General features: G+C 38.7%; 1 protein-coding gene across 3 annotated transcripts in view; it reads left to right on the forward strand.

The window, feature by feature from the left end:
* PKN2 (protein kinase N2) overlaps positions 1 to 21000 on the forward strand; it is a 111695-nt gene that overhangs the window by 50329 nt on the left and 40366 nt on the right. For all 3 annotated transcript variants that reach the window (XM_004582070.3, XM_036494465.2, XM_058658919.1), the window contains exons 3-6: positions 2304 to 2458; positions 7679 to 7796; positions 8623 to 8768; positions 8859 to 9072. In XM_004582070.3, the coding sequence (XP_004582127.1) occupies positions 2304 to 2458; positions 7679 to 7796; positions 8623 to 8768; positions 8859 to 9072 (633 nt within the window). The remainder of the gene's footprint in view (positions 1 to 2303; positions 2459 to 7678; positions 7797 to 8622; positions 8769 to 8858; positions 9073 to 21000) is intronic.

The raw sequence follows: 21000 nt of genomic DNA on the forward strand, positions 1-21000 counted from the left end.
TTCCAGTCCTGGCTGCGCCAGTTCCAATCCAGTCCCCTTGCCTGGGAAAGCCACAGAGGATGGATGGCCCAAGTGCTTAGGCCCTTGCACCTACATGGAAGTTCCAGAAGAAACTCCAGACTTCTGGCTTTGGCCTGTCCTGGCCCCGGGCTATTTAGTTCTATAGGCAAATAAACCAATGTTTATTGTCTCTCTTTGCCACTCCCCTCCCCCATGTGTATATGTGTGTGTCTCTTACTCAAATTAAATTAATCTTTTTTGAACTTGTGAATATTTTCAAAGGCATTTAAAACCAAATATTAAATATATTCATTTAAATTGATTTATCATTCTATCCTACATTGGAGAAAAGAGAAGGGTGTTCTGAAACATTGCTTTATCACTTTAAACAAGTGTAGTGTCCTAAGTTACCTTTTTTTTAAGTTAACTTATGTAACTTCAATAAAATGGACAAATTTTACATATATCATAAGACAGATTTAGGAGCACAGTGCTATTGCCCACCATACCCTCCCTCCTGCCCGTGTTTTGAAGTGAATACACACAGGCTGTACTCTGTGGATTAGCTACCACACATCAGGGAAGATTTATGATATCTATCTTTTGGGAGCCATTTTCTGCACTGAGCATAATGGTTTCCAGTTGTATGCGTATTATTGCAAAAGATGGGATTTCATTCTTTTGTATAACTCAGTACTATTCCACAGTGTATATATACCACATTTTCTTTTTTTTAAGATTTATTTATTTTTATTACAAAGAAATATAGAGAGGAGGAGAGATAGAGAGGAAGATCATCCATCTGATGATTCACTTCCCAAGTAAGCGCAACGGGCCAGTGCTATGCCAATCCAGAGCCAGGAGGCAGGAACTTCCTCCAGGTCGCCCACGCAAGTGCAGGAACCCAAGGCTTTGGGCCGTCCTCGACTAATTTCCCAGGCCACAAGCAGGGAGCTGGATGGGAAGTGGAGCTGCCGGGATTAGAACCAGCACCCATATGGGATCCCGGCACATTCAAGGCAAAGACTTGAACTGCTAAGGCCACGCCACCAGGCCCCACCACATTTTCTTTATTCAGTCATCCGTTGATGGACACCTGAGTTGATTTCTTATCTTAATAATTGTGAATTCAACTGTAGTAAACATGGGTGTCCAGATTACTCTGTTATGCTGATTTCATTCCATTTGGGTAATTCCCAGTAGTGCTAGTTTGGCTCTTCTGTAAGTAATAGAGCTACTGTGACCAATAAAATATTGAAGAATTTCAGTTATATGGTGTAAATGATTAAAAGTAGGTTACCCAGGGTAATAGATGGTTGTGTTTTGAAGTTCATGGGTTTTTTTTTCCAATTTTTAAACAGATGTTACATAATAGTCTCTATGAAAAGCAATGGACTTGAATATTAGATTTCTTTAACCTATAATCAATTTGATACCAGTTAATATTCTTGAAATTGTTGTGGTTGAATATCCTCACAGTAGAAAATAATGTGAAGGCTTATAGGATTTTCTTTAAGTGATTAGTAGTTAATACTAGTGCTACAGAACATTTCAGATGGCCTTGTTCCCTAACAAATCAGGTAATAATTTGGAATCTGAACTGTTGAACAGCCAAATTGGTTTAAGTTGCTTTAAAAAATGATGCTATTGGGCAAACATTGGATGATCATCTAATTTTGTTGCAGGCTTGATGAAATCACTTTTTTTTTTTCCCTCAAAGGCTTTTTTGTTTTTTTAAACATATAGCTTATTTGAAAGGTAGAGTTACAGTGGGGCTGGGGTGAGAGAGTGATGGGGAACAGGGAGAGAAAGAGTACTTCTTTTTGCTGGTTCACTCCCGGAGTGGCCACAATGTCTAGGGCTGGGTCAGGTCAGAGGCAGGAGCCAGAAGATTTTTCCAGGTGTGCTATGTGGGTACAGGGCTCAAACACCATCTTTTCTCCAAGGTACATTAGCAAGCAGCTGAATTGAAAGTGGGACAGCCAGGACTGGAACCTACACCACCTGGGATGGTGGTGCTGCAGGCAGCAGCTTAACTTTCTACAATACAAAGCCAACCCCTAGTGTAATCATTATTGTAGGTGGTAGAATCTATTTTCGCAAATAGTCTTGCAATTCAAGTATTTCTTTTGCTTCAGTTTATGCTATTCTTACGTTAGCTATTAAGCATAATGAGATTTCATTCAGAAGACTTCAAGCTCATCTCAAAGCCTGTTCTTTATTCTTTGAAAATACCTCTAGTGAAGTAGCAGTTGATCCTGTTAGATAATTTTAAACAACTGAAACATAATTTTTGTTTTTAGATTGTCCAAGGACGCCAGATACTCCAAATAGTGACCCTCGCTGTTCTACCAGCAATAATAGATTGATGGCCTTACAAAAACAATTGGATATAGAGCTTAAAGTAAAACAAGGTGCAGAAAACATGATACAGATGTATTCAAATGGATCTTCAAAAGTAAGTATAGTAGATGAAATAAATATTGAGTTTATCCTATTTATTTGCAGATCCCCGTTTCCTTATTTGTAAATTCATGTACTAACATTTCCTTGTAACCCCAGCATCCATGCTGTTAGCACTTTGGCAGCAGTGGAAGTAGACATGTGCAGAAGTGAAATATTTGAGTGGTCTCACACGCATTTTCAGTAAGGGGATGCTCTGCCTTAAGCTCTTATACTGTTAAACAACACTCTGACATCCATTTGCTGTAATGGTTTTTGTATTTATGTGTTTGTCATTACTGATTTTGCTGTTTAAATACTATGTTATAATTTCTGAGACCATTTCAACCTCAAAACTTGAAACTACAGACCAAAAAAAAAGAGAGTAGAAACAGAAGCCAATAATGTGGCATAATGGGTAAAGCCTCCCTCTGCAAAGCTAACATCCCATATGGATGCCAGTTCAAGTCTTGGCTATTCTGCTTCTGATCCAGGTTCTAGGACCTGGGAAAGCAGTGGAATATGGCCCAAGATATTGGGCCCCTGCGCCCGTATAGGAAACCTGGATAAAGCCTGGAGTCATCAGCCTGGCCTAGCCCTAAATGCTGCAGTCATATGGGAATGGACCCAGCAGATGGAAGATCTCTCTCCCTCTCCTCCACCTCCTCTCCCTCTTTCTCTCCTTCTCTCTCTTTCTCTCTCTGTCTCTGCCTCCTTCCCTCCCTCCCTCTCTTCTTTCTTTTTTTTCTCTTGTAACTTTGCCTTAAAATGTTTAAGGAAGGAAAACAAAAGGATTTTTAATATTAGTTACTCCTATCAAATCCTAGTTGATGAGAAATTTTGCTGTATGAGTAAAAGAATTTTCTGAGTTTTCCATTTTTCTGTAAATTAACATTTTTTGAAATAAAATATTTTAAACATGAGAACAGTATGAGGTTTCTATTACCGCAGATTTTTGAGGAAGAGCAAGTGAGAATTCAGAACAGTTTAACATCAGTGCTTGGTTGGCCTAGACCTTTGCTTTCTTGATGAACTAATATGAGCATGTATCTCCCTTAGTACCAACCCTTTAAAGTGAACTTTTTTAAGTACACCTATCCATGGGTAGCTCAGAACAACTACAGACCCAAAATGAACATGAGCATCCTGCTAAAGGAAATATATAATTTTCCAATAGTTTCTTATTTTTAGTGAGGGTATTCATTACCTTAACAAGGGACAGTTGAAGGCCTAGCATTGTAGCCTAGCAGCTAAAATCCTCACCTTGCATGCACTGCGATCCCATATAGGCACCAGTTCTAATCCTGGCGGTCCCGCTTCCCATCCAGCTCCCTACTTGTGGCCTGGGAAAGCAGTCAAGTATCCTGGCTCCTGACTTCAAATCAGCTCAGCTCTGGCCGTTGCCGCTGCCTGGGGTGTGAATCAATGGACGGAAGATCTTCGTCTCGGTCACTCCTCATCTCAGTATATTTGACTTTCCAATAAAAACAAAATAAATAAATCTTTAAAAAAAAAAAAGAAGAAGGGACTGTTGAAGGACCAAAGCCTGTTTTTACAGATACTGTTGTCTCTGAATGTCCCTGACAGTTATTTCTGTCTGAATTTGATCTTAATTTTTCATCTGTATACTTATCAGCTAAAAAGTGTGAGTTTTATGAAAATTATAAACCAGAACTATGTGAAATATTAATTTAATTTTTATTCAGTAAGAGTTTAATAGTTGAGCCCAAAGCAGTAGCCTAGCGGCCACTTGGGGAGTAAGCCATCAGACAGAATATCTTCTCTGTCTCTCCTCTCTGTATATCTGACTTTGCAATAAAAAAATAAATAATTAAATCTTTTTTTGAAAAAGAGTTTATTAGTTAAATTTAATTGCTTAAAGGAATGCGAAACATGTATTTGTAGTATAATACTTGTTAATTCTACCAGTCATTTTCAGTGAAACATATACTTCACAATGGAACAAATAAAGTATCTGAAAAGGTATATTTTACTTGAAAAAAAGTCCTCCAAGTGACCCCAATAGGCCTTTCTTCCTTCCTCATCAGTATAGCTTTAAGCAAATGAGACCTTGTGTGAGATACAGCATAGTTAAAAGACAGTTTTTTTTTAATACTTCAGACAGAATTTAGTTGGGAATTTCTCATAAGAGCTGTTGAAACACTTGTAGCAGGGAAAGTAAACATGTAGAATTGAACGTTCACAGCCATTTTCCTCAAAAAAGTAGAGGGGCTAGCGCGGTAGTGTAGCAAGCATGCTCTCTGCTTGTGGTACTACCGTCTTATTTGGTTGCTACCGTTTTATTTAGTTACTACCATCTTACTTGGTTACCAGTTCATGTCCCGTTACTCCACTTCCCATCCAGCTTCCTGTCTGGGAGAGCACAGAGGATGGCTTGAATTCTCAGGCCACTGTGCACACATGGGAAAGAAACCCAAAGAAGCTCCTGGCTCCTACCCTCAGATCAACTCAGCTCCCTCTCTCTTTTGTTTCTCCCTTACTCCCCGCTTCTCTTATAATTCTGCCTTTGAAGAAAATAAATTTTTAAAAGCAAAAAGAGAGGCCCCAGCACTGTGTCCTAGTGGCTAAACGTGCCGGGATCCCATATGGGCGCCGGTTCTAATCCCAGCAACCCTGCTTCCCATCCAGCTCCCTGCTTGTGGCCTGGGAAATTAGTTGAGGACGGCCCAAAGCTCTGGGACCCTGCACCCATGTGGGAGACCCGGAGGAGCTCCTGGATCCTGGATCCTGGCTTCTGGCTTCGGATCAGCACAGCACCAGCTGTTGTGGTCACTTGGGGAGTGAATCATCAGATGGAAGATATTTCTCTCTGTCTCTCCTCTCTGCATATGTCTGACTTTGCAATAAAAATAAATAAATAAACCTTTTTTAAAAAAAAAAGCGGAAAGAGAAAGTCTGGAGCAAGTTTAAGTAGATTTTTGTAAGAGTGCAGGTTAAATAATTTTATCCTTCCTGTAACAAGAGCAGAAGAAGAGACGTGCTATTGATATCTGGATATGAGAAGGAAGGTGAGAGTCAAAATGATCCTTGGACTGGTGACGTAGGCAGGCTGGTGAATGTTACTGCCCTTCACAGTGATGGGAAATTCCTAAGAGGAGTACATTTAGGGACAGGAATTAGTAATTCAGTTTGATGCAGAATACTGGTCTTCAGAAATCTGGTCATTGGATTCTATGTGAAAAAGTTATTATTTTTGTACATGTTGTAGCCAGGTTTATAAATTTTAAATTATGTATTTAAAACTCGCTTAAAACATTGCTTAAAACTCACTGGGTTTCCCTGATGGTTGCAATAGAATCCAAACTCCATACTCTGACTCACAATTGTACATGATTGACCCCTGACTGTGTTCTGATCTCATCTTCTGAAATGTTTTATTCCCCTTTACACCCTAGCTACACTGTTCTCTCTTGTATGACTAGGACATAGCAGACAGACTGTTACATCAGGACCTTTGCATTTACTCTTGTTGCCTAAATGTTTGTTGCTCAAGTATTTTTATGGCTTTCTCTCACTTTAAGTTCAAAGTTCCTCTCTACTGTACTATTTAAAGTAACAACCCCCTGCTCCCCTTAAGTCCATTTACTTTTGTTGCATCCTCTATGTGAAATGATAATTTACACAATCAATTTCTTTGTTTTCAATATTAGGTTGTAAATTTACTCAGGCAAGGATATTGTTTTATTGTTACTGTACCTTGAATACTTAGGATAGTAATTGCTTACCTTGAATTATTATACTACAAATGATACAAGAATGGCTATTTTGTACTGCCCATTCATTGTCACTTATTTTTCATTCGCCTATAATTTTCACATCTCATTTTTTACTTAATATCTCTTTGTACTAAAGTAGTAATTGTTTTTAGTTTTTAAGGCAGAATCCCAGGCCCCACCTTGTATCTGTTCAGGTCCCAGTGTTCTGCCTTTTTTATTTCCATTTTTATTTATTTGTTTGCTTAATTTAAAAATTTATATATTTTTATTGGGAAGTCAGATATACAGAAAGGAGGAAAGACAGATCTTCCATGTGCTGGTTCTCTCCCCAAAATGGCCTCCATGGCCAGAACTAAGCCAGTCTGAAGCCAGGAGCCAGGAGCCAGGAGCTTCTCTGGGTCTGCCACATGGGTGCAGGATCCCAAGGCTTTGGGCTGGCTTCAACTTTCCCAGGCCACAAGTAGGGAGGTGGAAGGGAAGTGAAGTAGCCAGTAAACAAACTGGCTCTCATATGGGATCTTGGCACATGCAAGCCAAGAAGGATTTCAGCCCCTAGGTTACTGCGCTGGGCATGATTGTCTGCTTTTGTAAGCATGGTCACTAAGGTGTCCACCATACCCACTTTGACCATTACTGGTCATGGTAAAGGAAAAGATTGTATATTTTGTGTAAAGCACTGATGAAATTACGAATGTAAATAATTTTTATAAAAACAATGAAATTCAAATAGTCTATAGCTTTTATTGACAGATGAATGGGTGAAGACTTTGTGGTTGATAGACACACACACATACAGAGAATAATATCAGCCTTAAGAAAAAGGTGATACTACCATTGGTGACAGCATGGTTGGATTTAGAGAACTTTATGCTAAATGAAATAAGCCAGGTAAACAACAACAAAAATGTACTCTGTGCTGTGATTTTTGTGTGGACTCTAAAAAAGAAATGATGAGTAAGTAGAGTAGAAAGCAGAACTATAATTATTGTGGTAAGGAGGGAGTACTACATCACAGGTACAAATTTGTAGTTAGGTGCAATGAACAAGTCTAGAAATGTGCAGCACAGGCACTGTAGTTAATGAAATACATACTGAAGGGTTTGCTAAAAGTAAATTTTAGGTGCTCTTTATCCAAAAATACATAAAACTGTTGACCATAGAAATGATGTATATATAAATTTGTTGTACTAATAAATTCATTATGTGTTTATATCAAAGCATTGTTTGAGCACTTTAGTTGTATGTCAGAAAATTTCTTTAAAAACAAAATAATAGAAAACAAAAAAATACAATAGTAAGATTCACTTTCATCTTGAATAAAGGAATTATTTCTCTTAATCTAATAATTTTTATGGGTCTTTTTTTCATAAATGTGTATCTATAGGACTATCTTAGAGTGTAACCTTTTCATTTACTGCTATGTCAAATGATCTCTTTGGAAGATATAAAAATGTTTCATTTGACTCTTCTGCTTACCTTTACAAACTTACTTTTAATAGGATCGAAAACTCCATGGTACAGCTCAGCAACTGCTCCAGGACAGCAAGACCAAAATTGAAGTCATACGAATGCAGATTCTTCAGGCAATACAGACCAATGAATTGGCTTTTGATAATGGTGATGGATTACAAATAAATTGTTGTTCTACTTTGGGCATGTAATGCTTACTCTTAAAGAGAAAGGGGGCAATGGTTCAGAGCAAAAGGGATTTATCCAGTCTAGATGTCTTTAGATGTTTGTCTCTAAGGTTTCACTTTAATAGACTATCAGATGCTTGTAATCATTTATTTTCTTTTAATCTCTTGGTTAAATGTAACACTATCTAGTTCTTAATTTTTTTTTTTTAATTCCGGAGGGAATCTGAACAGTTAGTGGCTAAAAGTAGGACTAGAAAATAGAACTATACGTATGTATTTTCAGGAGGATTGCTTCCATTATCCCTGCAGAAACTAAAATCCAAGGGTGCTCCAAGTCCTTGTATAAAATGGTGTACATCTTGTTTACATATAACCTAAGTACCTCTTCGTATCATCTCTAGAATTATAATCCTTAATACAATGTAAATGCTATAGAAAAAGTTGTTAAAATGTATTCTTTAGGAACTAATGGCAAGGAAAAATGTTTGTACATGTTCACTACAAATTATATTTTTCCTGAACAATTCACTTTCTGAATCCACAAATGTGAAACCTGCGGATACACTTAGCAGTTCAGTCTCGTGCTGTTACAACATATCACAGTCTTCACTTCTGACGTCTTTATTTACGCATCTGTAATTCAGATGTGTAATGACTAAAATGGAAGGTTCTAGTGTAGTATTACTTTAGAGTTTATTGATTTGTAGATTATTTTAATTACTGATGAATTCATTTCTTTTTTAATGATTTTTAATCACTGTGTATTAGGAAGTAAGATAAATGGTTTAATTCTTTTTTTCTTCCAGCAAAACCTGTGATAAGTCCTCTTGAACTTCGAATGGAAGAATTAAGGCATCATTTCAGGATAGAGTTTGCTGTGGCAGAAGGTGCAAAGAATGTAATGAAATTACTTGGCTCAGGAAAAGTAACGGACAGAAAAGCACTTTCAGAAGTAATTTTAAATAAAAATTTCTACAATAAATACATTACTCAAAGAATGTGATGATTTAAGTGACAGAAATTGTCTTTTCTCCCCTGCAAGGCTCAAGCAAGATTTAATGAGTCAAGTCAGAAGCTGGACCTTTTGAAGTATTCATTAGAACAAAGATTAAATGAACTTCCTAAGAATCATCCCAAAAGCAGTATTATTATTGAAGAGCTTTCACTTGTTGCATCACCAACACTCAGTCCACGTCAAAGTATGATATCCACACAAAACCAGTACAGTACCCTGTCCAAACCAGCTGCATTAACAGGTATGTACCTATCTTCTCTTTTCGTACACATTTATGACTACATCTGGTCCTTATTTAGTAATAGAAAAAAAGAGTGTGCAAAGATTTTTTAAATTATGGTAAAATACATATAACAACATTATTGTCTTTACCACTTTAAAAATAAATAATTCTGAAGTTATTCATATATTTACTGTGTTATTACAACAAATAGCTCTATTTAGTTCTGCAACATTTGCTTCACCCCAAAGGAGACTACTTCTCACCGAGCAGTTGCTCCCCTGCCCACTTTGCCCACCCCCTAGTGATCAATGATGATTATTCTGGTTGTTATTATTCCAATTTAGACATTTAATATTCCATATCAGTGAGTTATTATATATGGCCTTTTGTATCTGACTTTATTTACCTAATTACTGTTTACAAGGTTTTTCTGTGTTATAGCCTTTATTTGATATGTTATTACTTCTTGTGGCTGCATAAGCAGTTTTTGCAGTGTGTACCACATTTGGTTATCCATTAAACTTACTGGTTCTTTCTACCTTTGTCTAATGGAAATAGTACTGCTATAATTTGTATGCAGCTTTTTGTTTTATCTTTAAGGAGAGACATACCTACGAGTTATCTGCAAATTTATATTGTCACTGTATTTTTAGAGGAATCATCAAACCTTCATAGCAGCTGCATCATGTTAACAACATTCCTAACAGTACTAGAGGGTTGAGTTTTTCTGTAGCCACACCAACATCTGTTCTACTCCCTCACCTTTTTTTCAATTACAGTTTTCCTACTAGGTTCCCTGTTGACAGTGACACAGTGAAGCATCCACTTAAGGTTCTCAATATTTCTTTTTTCTGTTATGTGAATTTTTGTTTTCATATATTTTAGGACTGTTAGGTGTGTGTGTTGATAGTTGTTGCATCTTTGTGATGAATTGACTGTCATATCTATATATGATGTACTTCTTAGTGTCCAGTGCATTGTTTTTTGTTTAAGTCTGTTTTGTCTGATGTTAGTATAGCTACTCTCATCCTCTTTTGGCTATATTTAAAATAAATTCGTTTTCTGTAGTTCATTTTCAGTCTGTAAAGATCTTAGAACCTTCTATTAGTCTCTTTTAGGCAATGTATTATTATATCATCTTTTTTCATCCATTCTGCCAGTCTCTACCTTGAATAGCTTTATCCATTCATATTTAAGGTAATTAACTGGTAAACTAAAATTCTGTTACAAACTAGTGAAATTGGCTTACATTTCATGGGTTTAGAGCATGGTCTCCATCATACTGCCCATACTTAAACACAGACCACAAGCACTGCTGAAGAACTAGCTACAAATTCCAGAATTCCTACTGCTGCTGCAGTTTCAGTAATTTGCTGGAACAACTTGCACAGTTCAGAAAAGGTCTGTAGTTGTGACTGCAGTTTTATCATGAAGATGACAAAGTAGGACAAGCCAAAAGACAGAGAGGATGAGATCTGGAAGGGCCCTAGACATTAAGTTTTTTTTATCCTAGGGTTACTAAGTCACCCTCCTAACATGTCAGTGTCTATTGCCAACTAGTAAGTTCATTTGAGCTTTGAGTATCTATTATTTTTATTGGGCTTTGTTATGTACATGTGATTGGGTAATTAATTGACATTGTTAAATTCAGCTTTCAGACTCAGCAATTTTCTGAAGTTTAGGGGGTCAGTCTGATAGTATTTAGCACAAAGTTCCAACCCCCTAGTGAATTAATTAATCTTCTTGGTGTAGCAATCCCCCACACTGTAAAATTATTTAGGGTCCTGCTATGAATAAACATACTGGCATAAATAGGTGTGACCTGAGGAGTGCATCACTAAAAACAAAGATAACCTTGTCACTAAGGGATGTTCCAAAGGGTTAAATGTTCCTTCTTAGAAACTAGCTTCTTTTACAAACCAGCCAAACCAGCAACCAGGGCTTGCTTTTGCCATTTTATTTGTTTTCCACAATTGATTTTTCTTTTTCCATGAGTTCTTCTAATACTATATTCTACCATATCTGAATTTTTCAATCTACCTTTTTAAAATTTCCTCCCTGTTTCCCTTTTATTTATGAACATGATATTAATTAATAAACAGTTTTTAAAAGCAAATTTAGATAGCTGAAATTACAGAGTCCTCATAAACTCCTTATTAGCACAAATACACAGCCTCTCTGCATCCCCAGTATCAACAGCTTATACCTGAGTGATAACAGTTTTTATAATTACTGAGTCTATATTTACAAATCATTACCACCCAAAGTGCATCCCTCAATTGAAAGTTCACTATGGCAGTTGTATACTATATAGGTTTTGACATTATAAAATGCATCCACCGTGACTGTATCATACAGAACAGTTTTATTGTGCTAAAAATATTCTGTAATCTTCTTATTCACCATTCCCTTTCCTTAACCTCTCAACCCCTATTGTTTTGACTGTTTTTGTAATTTTGTCTTTTCTAGAATGTCATATAGTTGGAATCAAATATATAGTATGTAGCCTTTTCAAACAGGTTTCTTTCACTTAGTAATATGAATTTAAGTGTTTGCTGTGTCTTCTCATGGCTGGCTAGTTCATTTCCTTTTAGTATTGAATAATATTCCATTGTCTGGATATACTAGTTTATGTACACACTGACTGACTAAAGGATGTCTTGGTTACTTCTAAGATTTGGTAGTTTTGAATAAAGCTGCTTTAAAAATTCATTGTAGGGCCCGGCGGCGTGGCCTAGCGGCTAAAGTCCTCGCCTTGAAAGCCCCGGGATCCCATATGGGTGCCGGTTCTAATCCCGGCAGCTCCACTTCCCATCCAGCTCCCTGCTTGTGGCCTGGGAAAGCAGGAGAGGATGGCCCAAGCTCTTTGAACCCCTGTACTCATGTAGGAGTCTTGTGGCTCAGCCTGGCCTGGCCAAGTCCCAGTCATGGTAGCCAGTTGGGGAGTAAACAGATGAAGAATTCTTTCTTTCTGTGTCTCTCTCCAGCTTCTCTCCCTTACCTCTTTCCCCCCATCCCAGGGGCACTACTTTCCGCATTTTGAATTTCTTATCCTAGTACTGGATAATTTCAGTTGATACACCTTCACTGATACGTTTTTCCCTGTTGCTACTCAGATCTATTGTTGAACCCCCTCAATTATTTGTTTGTTTGTTTTTATGAAAGTCAGATATAGAGAGAGGAAGAGAGACAGAGAGGAAGATCTTCCATCTGCTGGTTCACTCCCCAGGTGGCTACAGTGGCCAAAGCTGAAGCAGTGCGAAGCCAGGATCCCAGAGCCTCTTCTGTATCTCCCACTCAGGTGTAGGATACCAAGGTCTTGGACCTCCACTGCTTTCCCAGGCCACAAGCAGCGAACTGGATGGGAAGTGGGGCCACTGGGAGTAGAATGGTGCCCAAATGGCATTCCTGTGCGTGCAAGACAAGGACCTCAGCCAGTAGGCGACCATGTTGGGCCCCAAGACAACATTCTTATTTCTTTTAGATCTCTGACAATGATATTTAGATATTTGAACTTATTTAAGAAAGTTGATGTAAAATCTTTTTCTAGGAAGCTGGCATGGTCTACCTATTAGTGCTGGCATCCCAGATGAGCACTGGCTTGTGTCCTAGCTGCTGCAGTTCTGATCAAGCTCTCTGCTTATGGCCTGGAAAGTAGTGGATGGCCCAACTCCTTGAGCTCCTGCCATGTAGGAGACTGTAACAAAGCTCCTGACTCCCAGCTTCAGATCAGCTCAGCTCAGCTCTTGCCCTTATGGTCATTTGGGGAATTAGCCAACAGTTGGAAGACCCCTCTCTCTCTAAAATCTGCCTTTGAAATAAAAATAAGTAAATCCAAAAAAAATAAAAAAGAAAGACTTTATCCAGTAGGACCGACACTGTGTTGGGTTCCTCAGAGACAGTTTTCCTTAATCTTGCTTTTTGGTGTGAACCTTTCAGCTTCTGGTTTCAGTGCTTGCTCCATCATTCAATTACTACTACCTTTTTTTTTTTTTTTAGGATTTCTGGCCCCATAAACCATATAATTCTGTTCCCTAGGATTTCTTACTGCTACTATATGTTGGATAACATTTATTAAGTCACTTTTTATAATTATTTTGTCAAGGCTATATTTTCAGTCATCTGTGTTCCCCAAAGGGAAAACAAAGTGCCAGCTCATTATAGTTGGGCTGTGTCTGTGTACATTTGTCAGACATTCAGCAGTCACCCAAACAGTTTACAGCTAGTGCATAGTTTGGGAATCGGCCAGAGGTGAGAGCATAGTGCCTTCTTAGGTCTCTTCTGAGAATGCCTCTTGCTTATACTAAAAGTTTCTCAGTAACTTGAAGAAGCATTAGAAGCCTCTTATTCTCTGGAACGTTTCACCTGCTGGCTTTTCCTTTAGGGTCTTTCGGCTTGTCTTTTGTTTGCCTCATCTAATATCCTTTCCCCAAGACTATGATATCCATTTAATTTGCTTTGCAGTGTTTTGACAGGGTGGCATTTTTACACAGCAGGTCGTGCTGCCACTTGGCAGCCCCAGTATGCCATAGCAGAATGCTGGATTGAGTCTTGGATTCTCTGCTTCTAGTCCAGCTTCCTGATAATATGCCAGCAAAGCAGCAGATAATGGCTAAAATGCTTGTGCTCCTGCCACTCATATGGAGACAAGAATGAAGTTTTCCTCGATTCTGGCTTTGGCCTGACCCAGCTCTGGCTGCTATGGCTGTTTGGGAAGTAAACCAACAGATGGGAGAGATACCTCTCTCTCTCTCTCTCTCTCTCTCTCTCTCTTTACCTTTTAAACATATCTTTAAACGTTTTAACAGAGACTCTCTGTTTAGCTGCTTCTCTGTACTCAGAAGCAAGTCTTTTGCTTTAGATCTTCAGGGAATCGTAATAAATATTAAAGTAGGTAATAATTCATTGAGAATGAGATCTCTTCTGCTCGCTCCAGCACCTATACCAAGAATGCCTATGAACTATCTTTTTTTTTTTTTTTAATTTTATTTTAAATTCATTAATTACATTGTATTATGTGACACAGTTTCATAGGTACTGGGATTCTCCCCACCCCTCCCCAAACCCTCCCACCATGGTGGATTCCTCCACCTTGTTGCATAACCACAGTTCAAGTTCAGTTGAGATTCCCCCATTGCAAGCATATACCAAACATAGAGTCCAGCATCTTATTGTCCAGTCAAGTTCAACGGCTTCTTAGGTATACACTCTCTGGTCTGAAGACAGAGCCAGCAGAGTATCATCCCAGTCAATTAAAAGCTCCAACATACCATCAGCAAAAATTTACATCACCATGGAATTAATTGACATAGTAATGAGTAACCAATATGTTAAAAGTAAATGCGAGTTCCCAGCCACCTTCTGTGACCACCTCATTGACATTTCAATTTTAGTTTATACACAACATATAACATTCAAAACATAACATGTTATACATAAGATCATATCATCTTAAATTAAGGCAAACATGTGGTATTTAACCTTTTGGGATTGGCTCATTTCCCTTAGCATGATGGTTTCCAGTTTGGCCCATTTGGCCACAAAGAACTGCATTTTGTTTTTTTTAATAGCTGAGTAGTATTCCATGGAGTAGATGAACCATAGCTTTCTTATCCAATCCTCTGTTGATGGGCATTTTGGCTGCTTCCATGTTTTTGCAATTACTGATTGTGCTGCTATGAACATAGGAGTGCATGTTGGTTTCTCATAAAACAAGTGTTCTGGATATATTCCTAGGAGTGCTATTGCTGGGTCATACGGTATGTTGTATTTGAGTTGTTTGAATGTTCTCCATACTGATTTCCATAGAGGCTGTACCAGCCTGCAGCCCCACCAGCAGTGGAGTAGGGTTCCCTTTTCCCCGCAACCTCGCCAACAAGTGTTGTTGGTGCTTTTATTCATGTGGGCCAGTCTTACTGGCGTTAGGTGGTACCTCACTGATGTTTTAATTTGAATTTCCCTTATTGCCAGGGAACTTGAGCATGTTTTCATATGTTTATTTGCCATCTGGGTTTGTTCCTTTGTGAAGTGTTTGCCCATTTCCCATGCCCATTTCTTGAGTGGCTTGTTTGTTTTGACATTTTGGTTGTTTTGTAGCTCTTTGTATATTCTGGAGATCAGCCCTCTATCACCTAAGTTGTGTGCGAAGATCTTCTCCCATTCTGTGGGTTGCCTTTTTACTTTGTTGATTGTTTCTCTAGCTGTACAGAAGCTTCTTAGTTTGATGAGGTCCCAATTGTTTATTTTGGTCTTGATTTCTACTGCATTTGGAGTCTTTTTTAGGAAGTGAGGGCCTACCCCTAAGTGTTGCAGTGTGTTTCCAACATTTTCTTCCAAAAGTTTGAAGGTTTCTGGATGTAGGTTTAAATCTTTTATCCATTTGGATTTGATCTTAGTGTATGGTGAGAGATGTGGGTCTATCTTTTTGTTTCTGCAGGCTATCAACCAGTTGTCCCAACAGCATTTATTGAACAGACCTTCCCATTTGCCTGGGTTGTCGTTTGTCTTTTTGTCAAAGATTATTTGGCTGTATTTCTGTGGGTTCCCATCTGGTGTTTCTATTCTGCTCCATTGATCTTCTTCTCTATTTTTTTGCCAGTACCAGGCTGTTTTGATAACCACTGCCCTATAGTATGTCCAGAGGTCCGGAACTGTGATTCCCCCTGCTAACTTCCTGTTCTTGAGAATGGTTCTAGCTATTCGTGGTTTTTTGTGTTTCCAGATGAACCTTTGAATCATTGTTTCCAGATCTGTGAAGAATGTTTTGGGCAATTTGATTGGGATTGCGTTGAATGTATATATTGCTTTTGGCAGTATAGACATTTTAATGATATTGATTTTACCTATCCAGGAGCATGGGATGTTACTCCATCTTTCTAGATCTTGTTCAATTTCTTTTTTAAGTAGTTTGTAGTTTTCTTCAAACAGGTCTCCTACATTTTTGGTTAGGTTAATTCCCAGATACTTCATGCTTTCCTTTGTTACTTTGAATGGTATCTTGCTGGTTAGATCTTTTTCCAACTTGGGGCTGTTAGCATACACTATGGCTGTTGATTTTTGTTCATTAATTTTGTACCCTGCCACTCTACCGAACTCTCGTATAAGTTCTAGTAGTCTCTGTGTTGAGCCTTTTGGCTCTTCCATATAAAGAATCATGTCATCTGCATATAGTGAAAGCTTGACTTCTTCATTTCCCATTTGGATTCCTTTGATTTCTTTTTCTTGTCTTATGGCCTCAGCGAGTACCTCTAGAACTGTGTTGAATAGCAGCGGAGAAGCCTATGAACTATCTTTAAGACAGCTACAAGCCTGGACAGCAGATGAGGCTAGGGTTGCCATGAGACAAGGGTAAATAGGAATTCTATCAAGCTGACACACTGAGTTTGATTTGCCTTTTAAATTTTTTATTAAGCATGTACTTACTTAGGATAACCCTTTGCTGTGTTTAAGGAGTTCTTCTATAGGTAGGTAGGTAGGTAAGTAGATAGATAGGCAGACAGACAGACATAGATACAGGTTTTATATATATATATGAATATGTGTATGTATATATATATATACACACATATATATATGTGTGTAGGCACACACAGAAAGAGATACGTGAAAGTTACAGAGAGAAAGGGAGAGACGGAGATCTTGCCTCCTTTGGTTCACTTCCCAAATGGTCACAATGGCTGAATCTAGGCCAATCCAAAGGCAGCAGTTTCATCTGGGTCTCCCTATGTGTGGCAGGAGCTCAGACATTTAATCGCTTTTCGGCAGCTTTTCCCAGAGCATTAGCAGGATTGAAAACTGTAGCAACAGAAACATTATCAAAAATATAATTAAAAAAAAAAGGAAAGAAAGTTAGCAACAGGGCCACAAATTGGTGCCCGTATGGATGCCTGTTTCACAGGAGGTGACTTTATATGCTCTGCTGCAATGCCAGCCCCGTAGTTTTAATCATGTTGATCCTTGCCATTTTTGCCATTTTTTTTCTATTTCAGTGGAGAGACTGCTGTAGGACAACTGATCAGATCTGTAGGAAAACAATTGATTAAAGAGAAGACTTTGGCAATTCTTTTTTTTTTTTAAAGATTTTATTCATTTTTATTGGAAAGCCAGATATACAGAGAGGAGGAGAGACAGAGAGGAAGATCTTCCATCCGATGTTTCACTCTCCAAGTGAGCCACAACGGCCAGTGCTGTGCCAATCCGAAGCCAGGAACCTGGAACCTCTTCCGGGTCTCCCACACGGGTGCAGGGTCCCAAGGTTTTGGGCCGTCCTCGACTGCTTTCCCAGGCCACAAGCAGGGAGCTGGATGGGAAGTGGAGCTGCCAGGATTAGAACCGGTGCCCATATGGGATCCCGGGGCTTTCAAGGCGAGGACTTTAGCCACTAGGCTAGGCCACGCCGCCGGGCCCGACTTTGGCAGTTCTTGCCAGGGTGGAGTTAGAGCTGGTTGCAATCCTGCTGGAAAGGGTCCAGGAGCAGTCAATATGGATATGAACAGGCAAGAAATTCCCTAGTCCTCAGATTTAGATAATAAATCAAAAAGAGGTGCTTCCCCCTCCAGGCACAGGAATAGGAACTAACAGACTGAGGAAAGGAACCTGCTAGACAAACAAATTGTATTTTAGGAGACTCCCACTTGTTGTTGAAATGTAAATTCCTCAAACCCTCCTCCCTGATGCCCATGTGACTACTTGTCTTTTAAAAGTCTGTTGCTGTTAATAAACTTAGGCTATTGACCATTGGTCAGTAGTCCATGTGTGTGAGATCAGCTGCGTGCACCATGTGACCAGGACTTAGTGTTGTTACACACATTTTCTAAAAACTCCATATGTTTGCTAATCAATATATATGTCAATAAGAACTTCACCTTTAATTTAAACTGTAATTTAGTATTTCGAATAAAGTATTCCTCAGATTTGTGTAGCATACTTCTACATTCTAGTTAAAAATTCTTTGTTTTGTTTAGTTTTAAAATTTTGAGACAGAAAGAGACAAAGACAGATATAGAAAGCTTTCATTTGCTAGTTTGCTGGACAGATACCAGCAACAGCTCTGTCTTGGCTGGCTGGAAGCCAGGAACCCATAACAGTGTTTGCTGCTTTCCATTTGCACACTAGCAAGAAGCTGGAATCAGGAATGGAGCTCAGTACTTCAGTATGGGACGGGGTATTGTGTGTGTGTGTTTTGCTTTGTTTTATGGTACAGTTCCATAGTCTAAGGGATTTCCCCTCCCCAGTTTCCCTCCTCCAGCTGATTTTGGAATGGGGTGTTTTAACACCTATACCAAATGCCTACCCCTCAATCAATTTTATGTTATGACGGTCTTTTAGTTTAAATTTACAGTTAAACTTTACTGTTATCACTAATTAAGTTCAACCTAAACCTGCAGTTTTCTAAACCATTTCTTACATCTGTGATTTCCTCACGTAGCAGAATGAATTTACATGAACACGACAGCATGTTTAAAGTTTCTGAGGAAAGTGTATCTTTATTACACCTACTATAGACTCCATACAAACAAATTGCTCATAATAATTGCAGTTTCTTTATTAGGTGGAGTACATACCTTTCAATGATGTCATCTACTTGTAAAGATGAATTTTTCTTGGTTGCTGTGATAAGTTTTAATACTGCGTGATACACCAGGGTGGCAGCATTAAGGCTGATTGTATAAGATTTGAGATGTTGTATGATGCCAAATAAGTACATTGCATCCAATTAAAAATTAATTTTGCCGATTTAAAAATAAAGTAAATAAACAATGGAATTAAGATATGCTTCATTTTCAGTTTTTTTTTTCAAATAACAATTTGTAAAGATATCAAGACATTTTGTGTTTGGAATTAATAAACTGTTAGATATGTCTTTTGAGCTAGAGACATACGCAAGCATTTTTAAAGTAAACTTATTTTTTCATTCCATTTTTCCAAAATTTTAAAGATATTTGGAAAGTTGAGTTAAACAAATAACACTGTGACAAAATGGGCAAAGGAAATGAACAAACATTTTTCAAAAGAACAAATTCAAATGGCTAATAGACATAGGAAAAGATGCTCAGGCTCCCTAGCCATCAGAGATACAAATGATAAGTACATTGAGAATCACCTAACTCCATTGATGTTGGCCTACGTTCAGAACTCAGCTAACAACACGTGCTGGCATAGATATGGGGAGAAAAGTGCCCTCCTTCAACGCTGATGGGAGTGTAGATTAGTGCAATCACCATGGAAGTCAGTATGGAGAGTGCTTTAGAGAGCTGAAATTAACGTACCATATGACGCAGCTATCCCATTTCTGGGAATATACCCAAAAGAAATGGGAACTGCATATGAGAAAGGGATCTGTAATTCTGTAGTTACAGCAGCACAGTCTATAATAGCGAAAATATGGAAACAACCCAGATGCCCACCCAAAGAGGAGTGGTTAAAGAAACTATAGTACATCTACTCTGTAGAATACTACCCAGCCATTAAAAAGAATTAAATTCTCAACTAAGTCCATTATGCTCAGTGAACCAAGTCAGTCCCAAAAGGACAAATATCATATGTTCTCTCTGATATAAGGCAACCTTCATGCAAATTATAAGCTCAGCAGTCCTTTCAATACTGTTTTTGCTGCAATTCAGCACTCTTAGGTATGGGATATCAGTGCCAAAAGATGGTGGCCCACCTGCTAAGCCACAATGCTGGCCCGTTTTTAAAACATTAATAGCACCGTTAACTGAGGAAACTTGGGAACCTCTTGTGTTCACCCTCCATATTGTCGTACCTATCTGTGTTTCCAGCCATATCTTGCACAACTGCTGTGAAATCTATCACAGATTTGATACAGTGCTTCCTCTACTCTGTTGAAACATCATTGCTTTATCATCTCATCTCTGTATTTTTTTCTTATTACAACTGGAATGTATACTTCTAAAGAACAAAGACCTTGTCATCTGCCTGAGGGCTTTTGGAAAAGTTCATTGAAATCCATATAATAAAAAGTATGCATGGATTTAGAGGAATTTTTTACATCAGAAATAGACATTCCAGTACTCTCATAACTAATTCTGCCCCTAGTATTAAACTCAAGAGTTTCTGGGTGATTCATAATTTTTAAATGATTTTAAATATTTGGAGGGTTAAATATGTTACACAGTTGTTAAGACTGCCACATCCCCTATCAGAGTACTTGGGTTCAAGTTGGCCTCTGCTTTTCATCCAGCTTCCTGGATGTACACCATGGGAAAGCATAAGAAAAAGTTTCTTTAAGGAACAAGTAAACAATAATTTTTGAGTTAATAGGAAAAGAAATAGTCACTTTAATAAGGGATTACCCAAGCTGTAGGCAATTGTATAGGTTGCCTTATACCTAGGTAAGAGTTACACTGCTGGGAGAAGAGCAGCCAAAAGCTGGCAGGCTTTCTGAGCCTGATTAATGCAGAATTTGTGTTAACTGTAGCAGTGTGCCAGTATATTCGCTGCTGCTTCCCCCACCCCACCCCACCCCCCCGCCAAGATAAATGGAGAAGGTAGGGAAGTCAGGGCTGGGACACACCACTGGGGCCACAGGTAGGGGTCTGCTGAATGCCTGTGGAAGAGGGTCTGGAAAATATTGGAGTTGAAGTGGCTGAAGGCATGTTTGACAGAGGCTTCTAGGGGCTTCCACATTCTTGGCCATTGTACTTGCAGGTAAGTGAGGGAGTTGGGCAACAAAGGTTTCAAAAGGAAGAAACTGGAGGTCATGTCTGGATCAGGCCAAGGCACTGGCCCATGTTGAAGAACTGGGCTGAGCTAATAGCATCAGTCACCACACACTGGTGCTCACAAAAGCTGGCAGGGGAGAGACGGGGAGATACTCCCTAACTAGGCTAACCAGCAATATCCACCTGTGAGTGTTGAAGCAGGGGGGTGGCCCACATCAGTCTGGGCCACAGTACCTACCTGAACACAAGAGAACCAGATCTG

The sequence above is a fragment of the Ochotona princeps genome, chromosome 2 (genome assembly GCF_030435755.1).
Source record: "Ochotona princeps isolate mOchPri1 chromosome 2, mOchPri1.hap1, whole genome shotgun sequence".
NCBI classification, from domain to species: domain Eukaryota; kingdom Metazoa; phylum Chordata; class Mammalia; order Lagomorpha; family Ochotonidae; genus Ochotona; species Ochotona princeps.